Source organism: Macaca thibetana, chromosome 4 (genome assembly GCF_024542745.1).
Source record: "Macaca thibetana thibetana isolate TM-01 chromosome 4, ASM2454274v1, whole genome shotgun sequence".
NCBI lineage: Eukaryota > Metazoa > Chordata > Mammalia > Primates > Cercopithecidae > Macaca > Macaca thibetana.
The window spans coordinates 165,592,669-165,613,351 of NC_065581.1; the positions used below are offsets into that span (position 1 = coordinate 165,592,669).

General features: G+C 46.7%; 1 protein-coding gene and 1 long non-coding RNA gene across 8 annotated transcripts in view; one reads left to right on the plus strand and one right to left on the minus strand.

Annotated features, from left to right (window-relative positions):
- Positions 1-346: 346 nt before the first annotated feature.
- The window catches only part of LOC126952450 (putative T-complex protein 10A homolog), a 26,703-nt gene continuing 6,366 nt past the window's right edge, over positions 347-20,683 (minus strand). For 3 of the 7 annotated variants that reach the window (XM_050787089.1, XM_050787088.1, XM_050787091.1), the window contains exons 4-11: positions 20,257-20,394; positions 18,817-18,975; positions 17,896-18,007; positions 16,271-16,375; positions 13,027-13,163; positions 10,126-10,210; positions 1,843-1,960; positions 347-834 (exon numbers count right to left, since the gene is read on the minus strand). In XM_050787089.1, coding sequence (XP_050643046.1) covers positions 573-834; positions 1,843-1,960; positions 10,126-10,210; positions 13,027-13,163; positions 16,271-16,375; positions 17,896-18,007; positions 18,817-18,975; positions 20,257-20,394 — 1,116 coding nt within the window. In that variant the 3' untranslated portion in view covers positions 347-572. Of the gene's footprint in view, positions 835-1,804; positions 1,961-10,125; positions 10,211-13,026; positions 13,164-14,888; positions 15,299-16,270; positions 16,376-17,895; positions 18,008-18,816; positions 18,976-20,256; positions 20,395-20,683 lie in introns of those variants that run through there. The other 4 variants (XR_007724883.1, XM_050787092.1, XM_050787093.1 and 1 more) reach the window with 4 other exon arrangements.
- LOC126952456 (uncharacterized) lies at positions 1,926-4,031 on the plus strand. The gene is made up of 3 exons (XR_007724894.1): positions 1,926-1,982; positions 2,165-2,459; positions 3,766-4,031. It is a non-coding gene; the product is annotated as an uncharacterized LOC126952456 (long non-coding RNA).

The following is a 20,683-nucleotide window of genomic DNA, read 5'->3' on the forward strand; positions in this document are numbered from 1 at the left end:
ACAAAAGAAGTAAGTAACTGGTTATCATTTTATATCAGGATTTAAAAAATCTCAAGTTTCAGGAGGCAACATGCTCCCCAGGCTGTGACAGGCCATGATAACTGCACTATTGGAGCCCTGACCTGACTTGGACGCCACTTGAGTATCCTTGTAGTGACTAGAATTGTCTCCCTCTTGTCCCAGTGAGGACAGGGGTGTCGGTGAGCAGAGGTGAACTGTCCAGGCTGAGCTTCTGTAATGCTGGAGATATGAGCCGTGCTTGGGGTGGGCCATAAAGGGGAGAGGGGCTCAGCACTTTGTGAATCAGCTGGTCCAAGGGCACTTGCTCTGCAGAGACCTCCTGGGTCCATCACAAGGCAGAAATGGCCCCTGTGATGATCAAAGAGGGTGCAGTGTTGCTGGGGGCATGGAAATCTTTCTTTTGTGAGCCTTCTGTTATCTGATGGGTGCTGCTCTAACCGTATTTCCTAAATAGAGAAGAGAATGTCCTTTTCTTTGCAATTTCTAGATAACTTGGGTAGTCCTAAAGGTTTAGTGGCTCTCCAAGATCATTTGGGACAGCTAATACATTATTAGTTTTTGTCTGTTTTAGCAAAAAACTGCAATTGGCATTTCCCATGTGACGCTGCATGTTGAGGGCTCATCTGCTTCTCATCCAGGATGATGTTTCCAGCTTCATCTTTGATCTTAACCCTCCCGGAGGCGTACTTGGTTTCCTGACAGCCGCTGCAATACACAGTCTTGATGGTGCCATCTGGGTACTCCCTTCTCTTGAACTGGGCCGTGTGGATTTCTTTCTGCCCGTTGCTGAGCACAATGGTTTTGTCGCTATTCCTGAGAAGAGAAACACGTGGAAGGGCAGTGTGCGCCAGGGCCAATGCTGCTAGTGTGGAGGCCAGTAGGGGGTGGGGGAGTACCGAATAATGGCCCCACCTGGGGCCCTTCTTCCAAAGCTCGTTAGATGAGGGTGCAGAAGGCCACGGGCAGTGGCAGGAAGGGTGCACGGTGGGCTCAGGGCATCAGCAGAAACTTGGTGTGGGTGAGAGAGGGCAAGTGTGGAGGACCAGGAGGCAGGGCGGGAGGTCAGCCGTGTCTGCTCACCTGCAGGCTGAAGCCTGTGCTGACAGCTGGCTCTGACGGTGAGAGGGACGGTAGGGTTAACACAGGGAGTGACAGGGACACACATAGAATCATTTCAGAAAAGTGGCCCCGGAGGTGACAGGGAAGATTCTGACTGCTGTGAGGAAGCTGGGGGAGTCTGTTGTAATTGCCCAGGAGAGAAATGGTGAGAGCGGGAGACTGCAGAACTCAGAGAAAGGTTGGAGGTGGGGCAGCAAGGAGACACAGCCCACAGTGCTCACTCAGTGGTCACTTGAATATCAGGAAAGAAAGGGAAGGTCTAAAACAACATCCCGTGCCCTCCCTTGGGCAGCTGGGTGGATCTTTACTTTCTGCACAAACTAGCATTGAAATAGCAGCTCTGATGAGCTCTTCCTTGTTGTGCCTTAAACATTTGCTTGCACGTGTTCTGCAATGGACTTGGGCTTCTAGACCACGTGGTCTGAGGTGAGCACTGAAGACGAGTGTATTTTTACGGTTATAATTCAAACACAGCTAATGTCACTAAAGTAAATACCTGAAAGTCCATTTGAAACTCACAGTCTCTATAAAGGGATTCAAATCAAGGCCATAAGACAAAACTGGAGTCAATGACATTATTATTATTTTTTTTAATACAAGCACTTAAATGTTTGCAAAAATCTAAATTAATATAAGGAAATTATTAAATACACAAACAAAAACTGGGGATGTTTCGGGTTCGCATTGTCTGACATTACTGACCTTTCCACCCTTACGATTGTCCCATCAGGAAATAAGGTCTCTTCCTGTCCATCCTTGAGATGTTTCACTGTCCCGTCGGGAAACACAATTTCTTTGGAGCCATCGGGGTAGAATTTTTCTGCAGAATGCAGTTTTTAAGTGTATGTTACATTGAATCTGTTTAGAAACATGTTCTATCCAAATAATCTATAAAATATTCATGAGATTTGTAGAGTATTTTCTAATCATCTGGCTTTATAACTAGGGTTGCCAGGTATAATTGAATTTTAGATAAACGATGAACCATAAATAATTTATTTTTATTGTTATTTTTTTGAGACAGAATCTCACTCTGTTGCCCAGGCTGGAGTGCAATGGCACAATCTTGGCTCACTGCAACCTCCATCTCCCCAGTTCAAGCGATTCTCCTGCCTCAGCCTCCTGAGTAGCTGGGATTACAGGCATGCGTCACCACGCCCGACTAATTTTTGTATTTTTAGGAGAGACAGGGTTTCGCCATGTTGGCCAGATACTCTCAAACTCCTGACCTCAGATGATCTGCCTGCCTCAGCCTCCCAGGGTGCTGGGATTACAGGCATGAGCCACTACACCTGGCCAAATGATGAATAATTTTTAACGTAAGTATATTTCAAATATTGCATGGAACATACTTTTATATCAAAAATTACTTGCTGTGTATCTGATATTTCAAATTCAGTGAGGGACTTGAATCAATATATTTGTTAAATCTGGCAACCCTACTTATAATAAAAGTTTAAGGACTTCAATACTATATGAAGATACTCAAGAAGAAAAACTGTGTGAACATCTGCGAGCGCATTTACTGTGTTCCGCTGTTTCAACCAGGATGTAAACAACATACACACCTATCTTTGCAAATTCAGTAGATTTGTATTTGTAAACCAGGACACTTGTGTGTCACTTAGCTGCTTAAATATATTTGGTGCCGATCTGCCTACTACGGGCTGAATGCTGTGCCCTCCCCAAATTCCTGTGTTGAAACCTAATCCCCAAAGCAATGGTGTTGGGAGATGAGGCCTTTGAGCAGTGATGTGGTCATGAGGGTGGAGCCCCATGAATGGGATTAGCGCCTTTACTAAAGGGACCCCAGAGAGCTGTCTCGTCCCTTCCACCATGTGAGGCTGCAATGAGAAGATGCCACCTGTGAACCAGGTAGCAGCCCTCACCAGACAGTGCAGCTGCCGGCACCTTCATTATGGACTTCCAGCCCCCAACACCGTTGTTGGCAAGCCAGCCAGTCTGTGGCATTTTGCTATGGCAGCCTGAACAGGATAAGGCACACGCCATAAAGAACCGATATTCAACATGCAGTTTTGTACCTGCTCTATCATTTTTTATTTACACTTTTTTTTTTTTTTTTTGAGACGGAGTCTTGCTCTGTTGCCCAGGCTGGAGTGCAGTGGCCGGATCTCAGCTCACTGCAAGCTCCGCCTCCCGGGTTCCCGCCATTCTCCTGCCTCAGCCTCCCGAGTAGCTGGGACCACAGGCGCCGCCACCTCGCCTGGCTAATTTTTTTTGTGTTTTTAGTAGAGACGGGGTTTCGCCGTGTTAGCCAGGATGGTCTCGATCTCCTGACCTTGTGATCCGCCCGTCTCGGCCTCCCAAAGTGCTGGGATTACAGGCTTGAGCCACCGCGCCCGGCCTTTACTTACACTTGAACGTCTTGCTCGAGGCAGAATGATCTTGGTCTCATTAAAACACAAAATTTAGATTCTCCCAACTTTGCTAAGTGATCTCTGGCTGAAATTTTCCTTTCCCTCCCATATGCTGTCTGACTCCCTGAGTCCCTGTGTTTGAGGTCAAAGGTCCATTATTAACCGCACAGTCAGTGCCCTCTGCTTCTGAATGCTTTTGACTCACTATGGTAAACATTCAACTTTACATTTTCATATTGATTTGCAGTTTTCAGCTGGATAATAAATCGTAAGAAAGGGCCATAATTCACCCTCTGCGGCATCCTCCAGGGATGATTAGCAGTGACTTTCACCTTGCACTGGAGACAGAACCCTTGACGCAGAGGAACTCGCTGTGGAGCCTGCTGAAATACTGCTGCACTGTGCCTATTTCATTATAGGAACAGGAACGTGATTACAGTGCCTGCATGTGGGGTACACACACAGCTGCTTGATGTGTTTGTGAAAAAAGGAAAGCTGCCAAATTAAACTTAATTGATGAGTTTCCATTTGTTCTGTTTTTCATTGAGATGGAGTCTCCCTCTGTCGCCCAGGCTGGAGTGCAGTGGTGTGATCTCAGCTCACTGCAGCCTCCACCTCTGAGGTTCAAGCAATTCTCCTGCCTTGGCCTCCTGAGTAGCTTGGGTTACAGGCATGTGCCACCACACCCGGCTGATTTTTGTATTTTTAGTAGAGACAGGGTTTCACCATATGGGCAAGCTGGTCTGGAACTCCTGACTTCAAGTTATTTGCCCGCCTCTGCTTCCCAAAGTTCTGAGATTACAAGCGTGAGCCACCACACACGGACTCCATTTGTTCTTTTACTATCCATTTGCTTCTTTTTTATTTGTATTGTCAACTGTTAGCAGTTTCTGACAGATAAGGGGCAGCACACACACACACACACACACACGTGTGTGTGTCTGTCTCTGCGTGTGTGTATTTAGAGTCAAGGCCTCACTCTGTCACTTAGCCTGGCATGCAGTGGTGTGATCATGGCTCACTGCAGCCTCAGACGCAGAGCTCAAGTGATCCTCCTGCCTCAGCCTCCCGAGTAGCTGGGACTACAAGAGCATGCCACGATGCCCAGCTAATTTTTTATTTTTTTGCAGGACCAGGGTCTTGTTTATGTTTCCCAGGTGGTCTCTAACTCCTGGCCTCAAGAGACCCTCCCACTGTGGCCTCCCAAAGCACCAGGATAACTAGTGTGAGCACCATGCCCAGCCCACAAAATATATTTAAGAAAAATAAATACAGTGAAGAACCTGACAACTGAGGAAATATTCTACCCCTTAAAATGATTTTTAGCACAAAATTGTAAAAGATTGTTTTCCTGTTGTGTATTAATGGACCACCCTGGAGAAACGGGGGGCTCTTCTTTGGGTCAACAGCTGAGAGCAAATGAATTCACTCACTGTCTGGTACATATCAATGCACGATTCTTGGCTGATTTGTATTAATGTATAAGAACCATGCACGTCACACACAATTGCACCTATAAAATGGAAGGAGTGGAAACTGGCACGTCTGCTTCACTCTGTTCTGGAAATGTCAGCCATAGGCAGAACTGTTGAATGTATGACAAATATATCCAAGAATAGTAACAGAACTTAGAATTCCTGCTGGAAAATGAACTGAGACCTTCTACATGGACCAGCTGAGAGTCAAAGTTTTAGGCCTTTTAAACAAAAATAAAATACAGACCTGTAAATACTTTTCTTTTTCAAAAGACTGGCGTTAATATTAATCGCTCAGCATGACCTTCACAAACTAGCAAGTGTAATTTTTCTTTTGTCAAATGTTTGCTGGAGGTCACTCAAGAGAACAATTGCTCTAGTGCCCAATTTGCTGCTACATGCCCAGTGAGAGCCTAAATGACAGCCTGTGAAGGTGAACATTCTAACAAGACACACAGCTGCGCTGGCTGAAATATTAGGACAAAAAGAAAAAGGGTTGGGAACCAGGAACTCGTAGGACAGCCTGAGTCTCAGCAGCTTCAAGGGCCCATCTGGAGGTCCGTTGTGTCACGGAGGAGCAGATGCCCCACAGAGGCCTTGATTCTGCCATGGCAATAGGCAGATCAGACATCCCACCCACACATCCACTACAAATACTGAGGAATGCTCAAGTAAATCACAAAAACCCTGGGAAATGAACATGCAAGTTCGTGGAAGGAGCCACAAATCCCAGAGGGTGCTGGAACGCAGACCCGAACCTGACCTGCGACTGCCCTGTTGTCCTCTGCAGTCTCCAGGAGGTTTGGCCCTTAGTCGCTCTGCTGGGATAGGATGAAGGGCTTTGTCTGGGAATTGAAACTGCATCCATGCTTAAAGAGGACACTCTCTGAAGGTTAGAGCCCCAAGGAAAGAGGGAACTAGAAAATATCTCCTTGCTGGCAGATGGAGAGCACCAAGGAGTGTGGCTGTCTATCTCTGAGCTATTTCCAAAGAATGTGTCACTACCGGGTGACCCTCATTTACCCTTAGCAATTGCAATTCTGCTACCTGTACCTGGGACACCTTAAACTAAGAAGCTAACATGAAGTGATCCCAGGCTGGTCGTGCCCTGGAACACCTGGCAGAAACAAAGTTTTCTGGATAGTATCTCCCAGACTGGGCCCCATATGATTGCCACCAACACAAGCCACTAGCACAAATATAAAATAGGTGAGGGAACGCAACACCATGAGGAAGTACCAGCAGAGACAAGCCAGCTGCAGCCAGCGCCACGCAGAGCTCTGAGATGGCAAGCATCCTGCTACCAGAAACAGATGACAAGGCAAATGTTTGTAGAATATTTTAAAAATTAAAGTAGGGAATTGAAAATGAAAACGAGAAAAAATTCTAGGTGGATTTGAAAAAGAACAAACGAAATGAATATAATCTTCAAAATTAAAGCCAAAATGATGTATTCAATAGCACATAATATTCAGCTGAAGAGAATACTGAGGAAATAGATAAATAATTTACCCAGATGATCACAAGAAAATATAATATGTGAAGATGGAAAGAGGCTAGAATGAGGTGGTGTCATGCAGCTATAATTGGAGGTGGAGGAAAGGTAAGATTGATAAAGATAATAGCTGTGAATTTCCCTGAACTTGATAGTGTTCCCAGATAAAATATAGGACACCCAGTTAAATCTGAATTTTCACATAAACTACAAATGACTTTTTGGTGTAAATATGTCCCACATACTCAATGAAACCTACTCATAACAAAAACAAATTCATTTATTGTTTACCTGAAATTCAAATTCAACTGGGCATCCTGCATTTTTATTTGCTAAATCTGGCAACCCTAGCTTATGAAAGACACGGTGATTATATTTAAGATGCACAACAGGCTGGCTGCAGTGGCTCACACCTGTAATCCCAGCACTTTGGGAGGCTGAGGCGGGCAGATCACAAGATCAGGAGATCGAGACCATCCTGGCTAACATGGTGAAACTCCATCTCTACTAAAAATACAAAAAATTAGTCAGGCATGGTGGCATGCACCTGTCGTCTCAGCTACTTGGGAGGCTGAGGCAGAAGAATCACTTGAACTGGGGAGGCAGAAATTGCAGTGAGCTGAGATCACGCCACTACACTCCAGCCTGGGTGACAGAGAGAGACTGCGTCTCAAAAAAAAAAAAAAAAGGCACAACAAATCCCTAATACAATGAACAAAGTTAAATCCATAACTAGACAGATCATAATGTAGCTGGAGATAGAACAGCTCTTAAATGCAGCAAGGGAAAAAAATCACAGTTGAAGGGAGAAATTAGACCACCATCAGATCCTCCAGCAGACACCGTGTGGGCCTGGAATAAAGTCCTCAACATGCTGAGAAAAATCACTGTCATTCCCTTGCTCAAGATTCTCCAACAGCTTCTCCACAATGGTCTACACAGCCTGGTCCTGGCCCTTTGACCTCATCTCCTCTACCCCTGCCACACCGGCCTCCTTGCTCTTCCTCAGACACACCACACTTTTCACGGCTCTTTCTCACTCTAGAATGTTCTTCCTGACATGCACACAGCTCCCTCTCTCACATCACTCATGGCTCCCTGAAATGTCACCTCTCAGTGAGGCCCTCCTCAACGGCCCCTAAGACAGCAGCCCAGCACACTCCCTGTCCGCTTTCTACCCTCTTGTTTGTCTTGGTAGCTTTTCATGCAGACTGATATTTTATATTGATTTTTATTTTTACCTGATTATTTTATGCTTCCCTCCAATAAAATGTCATGAAATAAGAACTTTTCACAGATTTGCTCACTGCTGAATCCCTAGCCCTAAAACAATGCCTGCTGCACAGTGGCCATGGAATAGCTACGGGATGAGGAGTCAGAAGGTGCATCAGGACGAACGACCATTCGTGAACAAGGCAAAACAAAGGACATTTTCAGGTGAGCCAAAATTGATAGGGTTGATTGCCCCCATCTCTTCATGCTCGTCAAGTAGAAGGAAGTGGTGCAGAGAAGAAAAGCCCAAGATACAAGAAAGAAAAGCCCCAAATTCTGCATACATTTAAAAAGTTTAAAGTAAACACTGGCCACATAAACACCACAGTGATAATCATAACTAATACTGGAGGTGAAAACAACTTAGAGTAAAAATCCTGGCAGAAGCCAACACAATGGCATGAAAGACTGGGGAGGAGAATTAGAACTAAAAGACTCTTGATTTGGTTGTAGAGGACAGTTAGGATACTGATACATTTTCAGTTCATGCAATAAAACCTCAGGTTAAAAGGAAAGTTATTTTCAGATTATATATTTTTCTAAATGTCTGTTTCTTATAAGATCATATTTAAAGGTAAAGATTTAGAAGTAGCAAAAGAAAGAATAGATATAGATATACCAGGCATATGTTAACTAACTGAAAGAAAGCTGCTGTACCTATTAGATTTAATAGACTTAAAGCAGAAAGCATTAAAGGTATAAAAATATGTGTCACTGGTTAAGGATTTTTAAAAAGAAACAAATTCCTAATAAAGAGAAAAATTACAAATAAATATTAGTAAGTTCATCACCAAACTAGAATTTTTTATTTTTATTTTTTGAGATGGAGTCTCACTCTGCATCCAGGCCAGAGTGTAGTGGCATGATATAGGATCACTGCAGCCTCCACCTTCAGTGTTCAAGAGATTGTCCAACCTCAGTCTCCTGAGTAGCTGGGATGACAGGTGCACGACACCGCATCCGGCTAATTTTTGTATTTTTAGTAGAGATGGGGTTTCACCATGTTGGCCAGGCTGATCTCGAACTCCTGACATCAGGTGATCCCCCCACCTCAGCCCTCCAAAGTACTGGGATTACAGGCGTGAGCCACTGCGCCTGGCCCAAACAGTTCTCTCATCTAATGCAGTGGTCCCCAACCTTTTTGGCACTAGGGACCAGTTTCGTGGAAGACAATTTTTCCATGGACTGGCATGGGTGTGGGTTGTGCGAATGTTGGATGATTCAAGTGCACTAAATTTACTGTGCACTTTATTTCTATTATTATTACATTATAATGAAATAATCATACAACTCACCGCAATGTAGAACAAGTAGCAGTCCTGAGCTTTTTTTTTTTTTTTTTTTTTTTTTTTTTGAGACGAAGTCTCACACTGTAACCCAGGCTGGAGTGCAAAGGCATGATATCAGCTCACTGCAACCTCTGCCTCCCAGATTCAGGCAATTCTCCTGCCTCAGCCTCCCGAGTAGCTAAGATTACAGGCGCCTGCTACCATGCCTGGCTAATTTTTGTATTTTTTTTTTTTTTTTTTAAGAAGAGATAGGGTTTCACTATGTTGGCCAGGCTGGTCTCAAACTCCTGACCTTGTGATCTGCCTGCCTCAGCCGTCCAAAGTGCTGGGATTACAGGCATGAGCCACTGTGCCCGGCTGCCCTGAGCTTCTTTTCCTGCAACTAGAGGGTCTCATCTGAGGGGGTGAAGGGAGACAGTGATGGATCATCAGGCATTAGATTCTCACAAGGAGCACGCAACCTAGATCCCTCACGTGCACAGTTCACAGTAGGATTCGCGCTCCTGTGAGGATGGAATGCTGCCACTGATCTGAAGGAGGCGGAGCTCAGGCCTAACAGAGCATGGGGAGTGGCTGTAAATACAGATAAAGCTTCCCTGGCTTGCTCACCTCCTGCTGTGCAGCCCAGTTCCCAAGAGACCCAGGGATTACCCAGAGGATGGCATTTTAGAGTCCAGGCGAGACTTCGGGAAAGAACGTGGTGGCTTTTAGGACAATAAGCTGGCTGCACTGTGCGAATAAGTAACATTTATCTCGGTTGTTGCTCGAGCCATGTAGCCAGGCCCACCCAGAAAAGCTGAAACACAAGCCCCCAACTGAGGTCTGAGGGCGTTTACAGAGGCGTCCAGACCTGGGTGCACTTACACACCCGCACGGAAGCTGCAGGCTCACAGCTCTTGGATAAGAACCAGGAAAACATGCATGAAGCAAGGTAAGCCCCAAATTATCTGGACAGCTGCTGCTGTGGGGAACTTGCCTACAGGGCTCAAGTGTCTGCTAACCTGCAAGTCTCCACACCTCTACACACTCACATGCAAAGGCACCTACCCATGCGGGTTCCTGGTGATGTCACTCACCTGTCTGCTTGTTAGGAAACTGCACAACTTCCAAACCATCAGGGTAGGTCGTGCGCGTCATCTGAGCATTTGCATGATAGTAAATCTGTAAGCACCAGAAACACCTATGCTGGGAGGCAGTCTGTGTTATCATTTTGAACCTGGATTTAATCTAGTAAAGTCATTCCTGCAGGTGGGTAAAAGCACTGTCCCAGCAGGTGGGAGTGGGCTGACCTTGTCCATGGACACCCTCCACGGCAAGGGGACATGGGGAGAGGGCTTGTCACCCAAGCCCAGAAGTCAAGACACTGTGGCTCTAGGCTAGTGGGAGAGAGGACTGGACCGAGGTGGAGTTCCCAGTCCTTCACCTGGTGGGTTCTGAGCTAGAGTTTGCTGGACCTGGCAACCTTGGGGGCCCGCAGGAGATCCAGGTCCAGCATAGTGAATATGAGTGGGGAGCCCCAAGACCCAAACCTCACAGCTCGCAGACCAAGGGTCTCCCAGCAGCTCCAAACAGCAGAAATGCTCCAGTCATCAACTGTCCCTGGGTTATGCCTCTTGAATTGTCATGTTACTGTGAAGTTTCCCATCATTGTGACACCCTCTGGTTTCCAATAAAGTGGGGGAAAAGAAGAGGGGAAGAGCTGCTTTGGAAGAGGACAGTCATCTGTGTCAAGTGAGCCTTGACCATAAGTAGGGAAGGGGGAATTATTAAAAAATTAAGGATCCAGGCCTGGCGTGGTGGCTCATGCCTGTAATCCCAGCACTTTGGAAGGCAAAGGCGGGCGGATCACCAGGTCAGGAGATTGAGACCATCCTGGCTAACATGATGAAACCCCGTCTCTACTAAAAATACAAAAAATTAGCCGAGCATGGTGGCAGGCGCCTGTAGTCCCAGCTACTCTGGAGGCTGAGGCAGGAGAATGGCGTGAACCCGGGAGGCGGAGCTTGCAGTGAGCCAAGATCGCGCCACTGCACTCCAGCCCGGGCGACAGAGTGAGACTCCGTCTCAAAAAAAAAAAAAAAAAAAAAATTAAGGATCCAGAAGTAGACATCAGTGAGATGTACATGTTCATTTTGCAGTGGGACCACGGACAGGCATCCACTCTCTCCCGAGCTCTGGGACCTGGCAGGTCACTGCGTGTCTGCATCTATCATGGCAAGAGCATCGCTGCCCGTCACAGAAAGGCTGAGAGAAGGCAGGAGAGAATAGGAGAGGTGACTTATTTAGAAAAACCACCACACTGAAGTCGAAGGGACTATTTCTGTGCCATTATTTAAAAGGCATTTTTCTCACATGGGAAATTTGTCCAAATGTCAGAAGAAAGCCACAAATGCTCAATTCTGCATCATTCCAATAATGATCAAGTCCAAGCTCTGGCTCCTCGCTGGGGTCGGGGTTCCCTTTGGAGACCAGAGAGGTTCGAAGGGAACGGAGGTGCCCTCAGGAGACCTGGGGAGGTGCACACTCACTAGCCTGCAGTGGCCATTACCTCTGACCACGCAAAAGGTCAGAACAGGAGGATGTCCTTCCAAGGCCTGTGCCAGGCCCTGTTCTCTCCCGCTGACTCATCCTCACCTCATCAATTCTTATATTGTCACACTCTGCCTCTCTACACCTGCATGTCTGGCTAAGAAACAGCTATTTCCTACTCCAAAGTGACGGAAACCCAGACCTCACAATGAAAGGCTGGGGCAGGCTATGAGATCAGTATCACAGATTCCCCCACTGGCAGTGACGTAACACAGGCCACCGTCTAAAGGGGGTCATCCAAGCTCTCCTTGTTTGCATTTCCCCGTGAGAAAAAAAGGGAGCATGCGAGTTAGTTCAGGTAGGTGGAAGAGCACGTGATGGGCACACCACGCCTGTGTCCACACTCAGGGCTTCTAACATCCACCCTCAGGAAGGGTCAAGAGGCTTAGGTGGGATAAAATCACAGAGCCACAAGTAGGCGCCTCTCATTAAAGCAAGTAACACAAAAACCAGAGATGCGCTCTGCAGTCTCTCAGAACTCCTGGACCCTGTGCCTCTAAATTTGTACCCAAAGCTTGGCTAACAACAGGGAAATTGATCATTCTAAAGAAGGAAATGTTTAGAATACAATTTGGTAGTGTGTGGGTACGAAGAGACTATTCACAATGCACTACAAGCCCTGCCCTAACCTCCCTTATCTCATCTTATTTACAATCTGTTTTGTAAATTACCCAGGTTTTCTTCAGTGAGAATCAAGTTATACCCTGGATTATCTGGACAAAAGTATTGCCACCCTGGAGACATTGCCTGGAAACCCTCCAGACTCCTCAGCATCTGTGTTTTCTGTCTGTGATCCCTGGACACACAGAGACATGTAGTGTGAACCAGGGGGTCACAGCCCTGAATCTCACCTCCCTGAATCTCACCTCCAGCTTGTACCAGGGATTAGCTCCTGACTCTAACTTTGTTGCAATACTAATGCTAGTTCTACAATCAATGCACATTTACTAAGTGTTTACCATTGTGTTTCTAGAGAGTTCTGCAGAAGAGACATTATTTAATGGACTGTTACTTAACTTTCATAACCGTCTGTTGAGTTAGGTTGTAATTATCAACCACATTTTGCAGAGGTTTAGAAAAGCTGAAAATACTGACTGAACTCAGAGCCAGGAGGGGTGCTGGTGCACTCTTGTGTCACCATGCAGATAGGAGGGTCTTGATGACAGAGTCTCACTTGCCTGAGTGCACCGAGGAAGCAGAACAGCCAGGCTAACACACAGGTTCACCCGACTGCACAGCCTGTGCTCTGCCCATTCCCCCCCCACCCCATCCTGAACACACAGAGGAGATGGGGTATGGATGTGCAGAGTCATTCCTAATAACTGAGTTAGTTTTGATTTCTTTTAAAAAAAGACAGATCTTTAAAAAACAAGATCCATTGTACACACCACTCTCTGATCGGGTTTGACCTTCTTCACGTCGCCGTTAGAAAACCGGATGACGGTCATCTTCTTATCTGCGCTCGGCTCCTTCTGGCTGGTGTCGGGGAAGGTGGTGATGGCACAACTTTCGCTCGGTGCCCGTCCTACCTTTATGGAAACACAAAAACTCCAAGATGAAAAATGATGTAAAGTCTGATTATTGTGGTTTCATTATTTTTCTTCTATTCAGAATTGTTATATGATTATCGCCTACATGGTATTCTAGACACCAGCTGTGATATTTCCCCCCAGATTGTACTAACCGAATAGATCAGGTCCAAATTCCCATCCCTGAGTTGGTTATCAGTAGTGAATAAGTGCTACGATCTGTCCCACAAATATCCGTCTTTCATGAGCTCGTGCACACAGTGGCCATCAGTCTCGATCATCCATGGCTGGTGACTTGGTGAGTTTAGAATCCTGGGCCATAGGAATTGTGGTAATTACTATGTAAAAATTACTCTTGGCACCTTTTTCTTTCCTTTTCATCCCATTCTTCTGATCTATACGCTTCTACGGCCCATCCCAAAGATGTATTGATTTTCATTAACTATCAGCAAATATTATATAACCTCATATGCATAATGCTGGACAAGGAATGTAGAAAGAATATCTTTGTCTTCGCATTTAAAATATTACTCATGTGAAAATTAGCAAAAGAAAATATATGAGAGAAATAGTCTCAAGATCTGGGGAGTTAAGATAAGTGCATTTGAAAATTCCAAATGACAAAATGTGTTTTCGTTATTTATATCGCACTGTCACTCTTAACCATAGCTCAGAAATATAGGCGTCAATTCAGCTGAGAAAATACAAAGGGAATAAAAGCGAATGCTTGGCTGCTTTAACTGTCTTCAACCATCCACCAAACAAACCTTGACGGTGTGCGCCACCTGCTGGCCGGGACAGCAGCCTCCTATTTGATGGGGTTTGAACCAAGATGACTCCTTCGCCTACTCCCAAACCAACTCGGTGAATGAAGCAAGGATGTGTTCAGTTCTGTATCCAAAGGTGAATTTTTAACCAACACTAAAAACCCCAGCAACGTTTAAAGAATCAATTACTCTCAGAAGTAATAAAGCACAAATAATTTTTAAAACGTTCCACATGAAAAGAATCATACAATCTATTTTGGAGTTTATATCATTAAAAGAAACAAAATACAAAAAGGGAAAGAATTTTGGCATATCCAATGCAAGATACACAAGAAGTAGATGCAAGATGAGTCATGAGAAGAGGAACATGATGAAGACCTGGGAGGGAGGGTGGGGCAGCCATGGACGTGGGGGCAGGCAGAGGTGGGTGACCGTTGGTTGTGGGGAGAAAGGAAGGATGGCACTAGTAGAGGGCACAGCGTGTTACCTAGGTCTTGTGTCCTCACCTTTACAGTTTCATGAGCTTGAGTGATTGATTCCTCCATGCACTTAGCCAAGGAGGAACATCACTTATGTCTCATGGACCTACCTATGGAGACGGCAAGATCAGGTACTCAAATGATGTGGGTTTCCTTCTCCCCTGACGAACCACTACAGCCACTGCACTAAAGACAAAAGCATTTCAGGGAATTCAAACTGTTACTGCAAGTAGCATTCCCTGTTGCTCACTTGTCCAAATGCTTTATGCACTTGCAGGACATAAACTCGCCTTTACCGAGGCAGAGTTCACTCGGCAAAGCAAGCATGAGGCCGACTTCCAGTTTCTAACAGGCCAACAAGAGGTGTTAGATGAACCACCTGTTGAGCTGAAGAAGAAGCGATGATGTGCTGCCCCAAGCAGGACTGGGTCTCCTCGAAACTCACAAAACACCGTGGCTGCAGCTGCAGCCGGTGCCTCTTCTGACCCCTTCCTGAGTCAATGCTGACCACCGCCACCTTGACGTGTCCTTCCGGAACTGAGCTCTCCTCAAGGGCTAAAATGTGGTGGCTGGAAGATACTTGAGGCCATAGTTTTGGGGAATTTTTAAGTATTTAAAACAAACAAATTTTCCTCCTGAAAAGTGTATTGCTTTATTTACTGGAAATAAACTGGCAGTCAACAATGCTGGAAACGTCTGGCCTCCAGGTCAGTGCCCCGTGGCCTGTCTGGAGGGAGCGGCATGCAGAGCTCCTGGAAATTGACTCAGGGAAACTGGACCCTTGCCATTTGGATGTCGTTTTTCTTCCTGTACTTCCTCCTTTTTCATCTTAGTGTCCATGGGCTGTGCTGTTTCTAGGGAAGGTGGTGGGTTTACAGGAAGATTCTGCAGAAAGAGCATAATCCTAGTCTCCCGTGGTCTCTATGAACACTGCAGTATGAGGTGGGAGAAATGCACCTTGCCCTGGCATTTTGCAGCCTCTGCCTCTAAGTCGGTGGGCGTGGCTGAGCCCCAGACAGTCAGCACCAGGACTTTCGACCATGTTTTGTGTTTTATTAAAGTGCTTGTCTCCTACTTGTATGTTTGCCCTGGGGTCAGGGTGGCCACAGTTACAACTGCCCCATTCAACACCTGATACAAACAACACACAGACACCACCTGCTGTGGCTGCGCGCTTTCTAAATGCAGATCATTGGCCCTGAGGCTTCCAGGTGAACTCATTAGCTGGATCCCCAAACAAAACAAAAAGATGTTCATACTCGTCCCCCAACTGAAGATGTCGGAAAGGGCAGAACAGAATGTGGGCTTTTCACAGGAGAATAGAAAACAAGCGGGACCTGTGTTCTGAGACTTCCCCGCCAGGTGCCTACTTTTACATCACATGTAAGTTCACAGCCCAATTTCCTGCCGTAGAGAAAATAATTTTATTGTGTTGACTTTTTTTTGGTAAAGTATAGCATGTTACAAGTAGACCACTAGCTAGGGCTTAGAAGTATGCTTGCTATTCTTGCCTTCGGGTCTATTAATGTCAACTGAGAACTGTAAATCAAAATGATAAAAAATCAAATTTTGACACGGGGAACTCATAAGTCATGAAAAATATTCATCTTGTTTGATTATGTGCTAAACGCAACCAACTTAAAGCTTTAAAAAATAGTCTGTCTTTGAAAGGCTGAACCTCAGGAAATAGACATTTGGAATCAACTTAATTTTCTGTTCTTGTCGAGAAGATGGGAAGATGCAACCTTCTCTTGACACCCGCTCCGAATCTCACTTCCCCAGGATGAAAAGGTCACCTTCTCAGGTGTCCCTGAGGGGAGCTGGGCCGGCCACCCTCGCAGAAGCCACTCAGCTCACCTACCGGCAGCTCTTCAATGTTTGGGGAAGAACCGGTCAACTCGTCAGCTTCAACGTGGCTGAGAAATCTGCCTTCAGAACTCTCTAAGACTGATGAGCTTCCGTCTAAAATGCAAAAAGTTAAATTTAGAAGGCCAGTGCATATACATTGTGGAAATATCATTATTCTAATGCGATTGCTAAATCCAATTTAAGTGAATGGGTGAACAGGCTCTCTCTTGTTCATGAGATCACCATACACATGTCAGGTCAGTTCAACAACAGGTGATCCTGTAAGGAACATTACTTCTTTAATGAATACACTCAGTCAGTATTTCTTGGGCCTCGCTCTCTTTCGAGTATTCTGATGGATCAGGTGATTCATGGATGGAAAGGCGCTGCCTAGGCCCTGAAGCTTCTCCCGGTCCTGCGGGAGGCAGACACAGGAGAGAAAAGCCGGATCCCTGCGCCACTGGCTTACGGGACCTGTGAAGGGACAGGGCCGTGGTGAAGGAGAATCACAGGCTTCCAGGAGAGCCAGGGATCAGCGGGGGCTTCCCCAGGGTGGCCTCACTGGCAGCTGAGATGATGCCTGGAGGTTGCGGAGGTGCCAGCAGGTATGTGGGAGACAAGGCCTCCCGTTCTGCCCGGCACCTGCAAGTAAACTGACATCTTGTCCGGGGGCCTGAAGGGAAAGGGGCAGCAGGAACAAGGTGGCCAGGCTGGTGCAGACCCAATGGGAAGGGCTTCCCTGCCCCGCAGAGGAGCGCAGAGGGCACTGTGAGGGCACGCAGAGCCTGGGGTGGTCTGAAGCGGACAGATGGCACCAGCCTCACCTCTGCGAAGCTCCCTGCAGAGGCCATGAAGCAGCCTGGGGGACAGGAGGCCTGGGGAGCAGACCCAGAAGGAAAACAGGGTTGGGCTCTGCCCTGCAGGGCCACACAGGCCTGGGCCAAGGATGGGAAGGAGTCCAGGTGCCAGGCAGCCCAGGGGGAGTTGTGCCCACGGGGTTGGGCTGTGTTGTGCATAAGGACCACACCTGAGGCTTGCCCACTACGAGGCCTCTGTTTCTTTACCAAGATAGGTTCCTGCGGGATTCATGAAGCTGCTATGGCCATTTTCTGGCAGCAACGTGAGGAAGGAATTCTTTCCCGACTCTCCCAGAGGCACTCTTGGCTCCTCCTGCTGGGACCCCTGATGCAGAAAGCACCCACGGCTGCATGGACAGAGCTGGGGCTTGGGAAAGGGGCCAGGCAGGTGCCAGATGAGAGGGCACTCCATCAGGGTGGCAGCAATGCCATGCACAGGCAATCGGAGAAAAGGGAACAAAGCCCCTGAGGCCTCCCAGGCCCAGCCTTCTGCTAGGAGTGTGCTCAGGGGGAAGCGGCCAGTAGGATTCGGAATCTCCAGCCACAGGCCCTGGAGACCAGCACGTGGGCTGTGTGTGGGGTGAAGTTGGGGGTTTCGGCAAGACTCCCAGGTGAGGACCCAATGAGGGAATCAGACAAAAGGTGGCCAGAAATTAGGCAGCTCCAAGAAGGACATGTCCTTGCTGTGGTAGGATGTTCTACTCACGCGGATCAACAAGAAAGCCCTGCGTTTTACAGGAAGCATGGAAACAGTTAGGAGTCCCCGACCCTGCTCACCAGCTCCTCCAGCTGCTGCCGTCTGCTCCTGCAGTGTGGCGGCCTGGGAAGCCTGCACTGGTGATTTTCTGCCACTGGAGTTCTGTGGACTTCGGGAAGATGGGTGCATTACCTGGGCAATGACAGTCAGAGGCCCCCCTTGTTACAAGGTCCCTGCAGCCAGCAATGCCTCCAACCCAAAGGCTGGGAGCATGAAGCCATCTTCAGCCATCCACAATTTCCAGCAAGAACCCCAGGGCTCACCCAACAGCCCTGCACTCCACACTACAAGGTAGGTCAATTATTATTATTATTATTTTTTGAGATGGAGTCTTGCTCTGTTGCCCAGGCTGGAGTGCAGTGGCCGGATCTCGGCTCACTGCAAGCTCCACCTCCTGGGCTTACGCCATTCTCCTGCCTCCACCTCCCGAGTAGCTGGGACTACAGGCGCCCGCCACCTCACCTGGCTAGTTTTTTGTATTTTTTAGTAGAGACGGGGTTTCACTGTGTTAGCCAGGGTGGTCTCGATCTCCTGACCTCATGATCCACCCGTCTCGGCCTCCCAAAGTGCTGGGATTACAGACTTGAGCCACCGCGCCCGGCCAATTATTTTAAAGACTCTGCAGAAATATACCTATTCCAGAGCTCGGGAAAGCAATTGTTTTTTAAACCCAATTCAAGTTGTTCAGTTTTTTAGCATTAAAGACATGTCTGAAGAAATTCAAGGTTTTATCTACAGAAACATATTTAGGTTAATAAATAATGTTATTTATTTATTTATTAATAAATTTATATTAATACGTAAATAAAAACATAATTAGGTTAATACTAGGTCTATTTTGAATAACAAATTGAGTACTCTTAATAGACCTAAGTGGAAGTTTATCTGAATCTGAATTTTCCATGCAGCCAGTGTAGAGGGACCCAGGTTTCCGAGGTCACCTTTCCATCTTCAGACACCCCCCATCTTTCTGCACCGGAAGTCGGCCTTCCAGTGGGTGTCGGACTTCCGTCTTGATGTCTCCCAGGAGGACCTTTCTGTCTATCTTCCTGTGGTGGTGTTTTCCCCAAGTTAATTCTTTCTGTCTTTAAACTCATTGGCTGAAAATAAATGTGGGAATATTTTTGCATTAGTAATCATCATATTATTTTAAAATGTTAAGCAACACATCACACCAGCTACCACAGAATCTAGATGATTCTACCCCCGTTTCCTACAGAAGGACACATGAGGCATCCACGCTTGGTGTCTCTCATTCCCCATTTTACGTTTTACACTTTACCTTCCACGCTCCTGAGGAATTCAGGAACTGTATGGCTGATATTGTAGAATAAAGTCAACAGTGAAATAAAGTGTTTGAAACTCAATTCAAAAATGCATAATGAAAATAATGTTCTACCTTTTCTGCTGTTTAAAAATTCATGGTTTCGAGGCGTGGATAAGCCACCCATTCAGTTATCTATTTACTCGTACATTGCCCGGCACACGTGTGATTAACTCAGGTCAATGAGGGAGTGTGAGAGGAGTCCACATCTCACAGGAGGCTGGACATATGCAGTCCATCCTGAGACTTTCGACGTTTTGTACTCTTAGGATCTGAAAAGGCTATTTTCCTACTTGTGACAAATGCTTGGAGTAGATTTCTGATCTTCCTTCAGGGAATAAAGTATTATCTGCTCAGCAGTTGCTTTGGGAAAGAATGCGAGGGGATAAATCATCTTCAGGAGTTGGGGGGCCGTCTTCTCCATCCACATCAACCCAGTTTCAGCTGCTGGCTGAGGACTCACGAGTTTGCCTCCCGAGTGTGAGGGTGACACAAAGCTGGGACAAGAAGAGACACAATGGCCACCAGCAGAATGTTCTAAAGAGGAGCTAATTTTAACAAGGAAAAATGTGATAGAGACAAAATAGCATCCTGCACTGTGGCCCCCAAGCAAGCAGCACAGCTCCCGTTCCCAGGGGTCCACACTGACAAGCAGCAGGTGCAAGACCGCAGTGCAGAAGCAGGGAGTGTGGGGTGCTGTGAGCCCCAAGACACATGGGCCATGGCGTGTGGAGAGAGCACCATGCATGTCACCTCAATGGGTGGCATCCACGGAAACAAAGCTCCGAGTCCACTTGGCCCCAGCCAGACACTTGCTGCTGTGAGCGCTCAGAGGGAAGCCGCTGGGAGGACTTGGAATGTGCTCTACAGCGGAAGTGCTGTGGGTTAGGATCTTGTTTGAAAGGCACGCACCCGGGTCCTTGGAAGAACGCGGGACTCCAGGGAGCACCATGCTCGCCCAGGGAGGTGAGGTTGTGTGGTGAGGAGCTGACAGGGTGTGTGTGTTTGCGTCCAGAACCTCTGCTGCTCTTTATAGATGATAAGCACCAAGGGTCACCTTTGGAGGAGTTAAGTTGTTAGATGACGACCTTTGTCCCAGGACAGTGGCACTCTGACTCTTGTGGCAAATGTATTTGGGCATTGTCTCCTCATCAACTGGCAGAGGTGAAATTTTTCCAAAAGCGAGTTCCCATGCCTAAAAGACAAAATGCAGGGAAAATGTTCACATTTTCAAAGGGAAAATAAATTCAAATTTTAATATAATCAAAAATAATTGGAATGTCCTAGAAAATATTAGGGTACAAGGTGGGGGGACTTGGACTGCGTTTTCCCCCTAACATGTTGATAAGAACACAAACCCTCACCCAGCGTTTGTGAAGGAACCTTTGCGGAGCCCATGTTTGCCTTGTGTTTCTTATTGTGGTTCCCTGTTTCAAAATGATCACAGGCTCCCAAAGGCCACAGAATCAACAATACCCAACGTA